The sequence below is a fragment of the Lipotes vexillifer genome, unplaced genomic scaffold (genome assembly GCF_000442215.2).
Source record: "Lipotes vexillifer unplaced genomic scaffold, Lipotes_vexillifer_v1.1 scaffold384, whole genome shotgun sequence".
NCBI classification, from domain to species: domain Eukaryota; kingdom Metazoa; phylum Chordata; class Mammalia; order Artiodactyla; family Lipotidae; genus Lipotes; species Lipotes vexillifer.
In genome coordinates, this window is record NW_006793498.1 from 4,916,099 (window position 1) to 4,919,676 (window position 3,578).

At 64.9% G+C, this 3,578-nt stretch overlaps 1 protein-coding gene across 1 annotated transcript in view; it reads left to right on the forward strand.

The window, feature by feature from the left end:
- The first annotated feature begins 1,948 nt into the window (after nt 1-1,948).
- TSC22D1 (TSC22 domain family member 1) overlaps nt 1,949-3,578 on the forward strand; it is a 135,644-nt gene continuing 134,014 nt past the window's right edge. The window contains exon 1 of the mRNA XM_007466465.1: nt 1,949-3,578. This exon is cut by the window's right edge and continues 17 nt beyond it. Coding sequence (XP_007466527.1) covers nt 2,071-3,578 — 1,508 coding nt within the window. The 5' untranslated portion in view covers nt 1,949-2,070.

Consider the following 3,578-nt stretch of genomic DNA (forward strand, 5'->3'; position numbering starts at 1 on the left):
CGAAAGGCGAGGGGAACGCATGGCAGCTGCAACTGGGCCGCACAAAAGGGAGCGTCTATCCCGAGGAGCCACCGGCCTTCCGCGGACCCTGCGGCTCCGAGCGCTGGGGCATCCTCCGAGGGGGCGAGGGCCGCGCGGGCCGGGGTCGAGCCCAGGTGCGGCGAGGAGGAGGAGGGCTCCTCCACGCGCCGAGGAAGAAAGCCTGACTCATGTCGTGGCGGCGGCGGACTCCTGGGAACTGAAACTCGTGATGCTGTTGCTGCGGAGAAAAGCCTCATTACCCATTCCGCAGGCGGGGGACACTACCCAGAGCGCTAACACCCGAGACCCGGGCTCCAGCGGCCTCCTCGAGCCCCTCCCTGCCGCGCCCCCTCCCCTGCCGCGTGCCTGCGCGCGCGCGCCGGCCGCGTGTGAAAAAGGAGCGGACACACCTAACCTGCGCGCGCCCCGCACCCTGCCCCACCCCCATTAGGCCGACTCTCTCCGGCCGACCCGGATTCGCTCCCCCGGCCGAAATTCCCCACCCCCCACCACCGCCGCCGACGTCGTCGGCGCCTCCGCCAGCCTTCGGAAATTTCCGCCAGGAGACCCGGCGCTCGGCGAGGTTCGAAGACCCGCCGCCTCCTCCTCCGCCAGACCCGGCTTTATGTCTGCGGCGCCGGGGCGCATGCGCAGACGCCATCTTCCCTCCTTCTCCTCGGCCAGCCCCCTCCCCCCGCCACCGCCACCGCCTCCTCTGGCCGGCGGTCGCCCCTCCTCCTCCTGCGCTCGGGCGCTGGTCCCTCCTCTGCCGATGCCGCGAGAGACCCGGGGATACGGTGGAGCCGGAGAAAAGCACTAGTAACAACCACCACAGCCCCCTCTCCGCCCGCCGCCCTCCCTCGGCACCCACCCACTCACCCGCCCCGTTCGCCGACACCGACCAACCCCACCTCTCGTTCCTTTGAACGGCGTCGGCTGCAGTCGCTGCAGCAGCCCCTCTGGCCACCAACGCCGCCGAGGAAGGAGTCGCCGCCGCCGCCTGCGGCCCCCTCCCGCCCGGGCCGCGGGAGCAGCGGGGTGCGGACGAACCGGCTGCAGAGGAAGAGGACTAGAGCGGCTCGCATCGTCGGCGCTAGCGCACGTCCCGCCGCCCTCCGGGGAGGCTCGGGCGCCGGCCCCTTCCTCCCTGAGGACGTGTGCCGAGCCGAGGCGCCTGCCCAGAGGGAGGAAAATGCTCGGGCTCCATGGCTGCCAGTGATGGAGAGGTCCCTGGGCTCCCGCTGCCACCGCCGCCGCCGCCGCGCCCCGGCCGTGCTCCGCGAGGACCCGGCGTCTCTGCGCGCCCGCCCGCGCCCCGTTGCTGGGCTCACCGTACCCGGCGCCCCGCCGCCGCCCCGCTTCGAGCCTCGCCGCGCCGGCCCCAGCCGCGGCCAGCGTTTCCTCACGGAGCAGCCGCCTCGAGCCCAGGGGGTTTGAAAGGGTCCGCAGGGCGTGGGGGGAGGGCCGAGCGGGGCCGGCGGGGCCGGGAGGGGAGGTTTGAGCCACACTGAGCTCAGGGTTCGCCGGCGGCGGCGGGGCTGGGGGTGGCGAGGGGAAGGCGACACTCGCTCGGCGTCGCCTTCGTGCAGAGCGACCGGGAGGGTTTTGCAGCGGCCGCCGCCGCCGCGGCGGGGGGAGGGGTGGAGGTGGCTTCGGAGTTGTCCGGAGAAGGTGGGCATTTCTCGGCTTTCCCACCCCCTCCCCTAGCCTCCCCCCTCCCCTGGTCTTCCCCTCCCTCCTGCCCCGCACCCCACGTGAAGCGGAATATAAAGGGGGGTGTGAGGCTAGAGGGGAAAGTGAATGGCGAAGGACTGAAGGGGTCCCCCCTTCGGGTCCCCGGCTGTTCTGTTCACCCTCGTTCATCCTCCCTTCCCGAAGCTCGCCCTCGAAGGCAGAAGCGGCCGGCGCCTTCGGCTGAGAAGGAGGAGGAGGAGGAATCGCGCCGGGCGGAGCGTCAGGTCCCGTTTTCCTTCTCGGCGTCTTGAATACAAAGATTACGGTGCCGAAGGAAATTGCACTCGCCTCCTCCGCCCCCCGGTACCCAGCACAATGCACCAGCCGCCCGAGTCCACCGCCGCCGCGGCCGCGGCCTCTGCCGCTGCAGACATTAGTGCTAGGAAGATGGCGCACCCGGCAATGTTCCCTCGAAGGGGCAGTGGTGGTGGCAGCGCCTCTGCTCTCAATGCAGCAGGTACCGGCGTTGGTAGTAGTGCCCCATCTTCCGAGGATTTTCCGCCTCCGTCGCTGCTCCAGCCGCCACCTCCTGCAGCATCTTCTCTGTCGGGACCACAGCCTCCGCCTCCACAAAGCCTGAACCTCCTTTCGCAGGCTCAGCTGCAGGCACAGCCTCTTGCGCCAGGCGGAACTCAAATGAAAAAGAAAAGTGGCTTCCAGATTACCAGCGTGACCCCGGCTCAGATCTCCGCTAGCATCAGCTCTAACAACAGCATCGCAGAGGACACCGAAAGCTACGATGATCTGGATGAATCTCACACAGAAGATCTGTCGTCTTCCGAGATCCTTGATGTGTCACTTTCCAGGGCTACCGACTTAGGGGAGCCTGAACGCAGCTCCTCAGAAGAAACTCTCAATAACTTCCAGGAAGCCGAGACACCTGGGGCAGTCTCTCCCAACCAGCCCCCCCTTCCTCAGCCTCATTTGCCTCACCTTCCACAACAGAATGTTGTAATCAATGGGAATGCTCATCCCCACTCCCTCCATCACCACCCTCACATTCATCATGGGCACCACCTCCATCACGGGCACCACCATCAATCCCATGCCAGTGTGGCCAGTACACCCATTCCGGGAGGGCCGCCCGCAAGCCCAGCATCCAGAAAACTGTCTACAACTGGAAGCTCTGACAGTGTTATGCCAGTTGCACCAACTTCTGCCGTATCATCGAGTGGCTCACCTGCATCTGTAATGACTAGTATCCGTGCTCCGAGTACAAGCGGCAGTATAGGTATAAATTCTGTTACAGGCACTAATACGATGAATAATGTTAACATTACGGCTGTGGGCGGTTTTAATCCTAATGTGACCAGCAGCATGCTTGCTAATGCTAATTTAAGTGCGAGCAACATTCCCAGTGCTGCCGGTGTGAGCGTTGGGCCTGGAGTGAGCAGCGGTGTTAACGTGACTGTCTTGAGCGGTCTGGGCAACGGTACGATTTCGTCCTCCGCTCTCATTAACAGCACTGCCAGTGCAGCTGCAGGGATGACTGTAGGATCAGTTTCAAGTCAGCAGCAACAGCCAACAGTTAACACATCCAGGTTCAGAGTTGTGAAGTTAGATTCGAGTTCTGAGCCCTTCAAAAAAGGTAGATGGACTTGCACCGAGTTCTATGAGAAGGAAAACGCTGTCCCCGCCGCCGAAGGGGTGGTGATAAATAAAGCAGTGGAAAGCGTAAAACAAAACCCGACAGAAGTGACTTCTGAGAGGGAGAGCACAAGCGGGAGCTCAGTGAGCAGCAGTGTCAGCACGCTGAGCCACTACACGGAGAGTGTGGGAAGCGGAGAGATGGGGGCCCCAGCTGCCGTGGTGCAGCAGCCGCC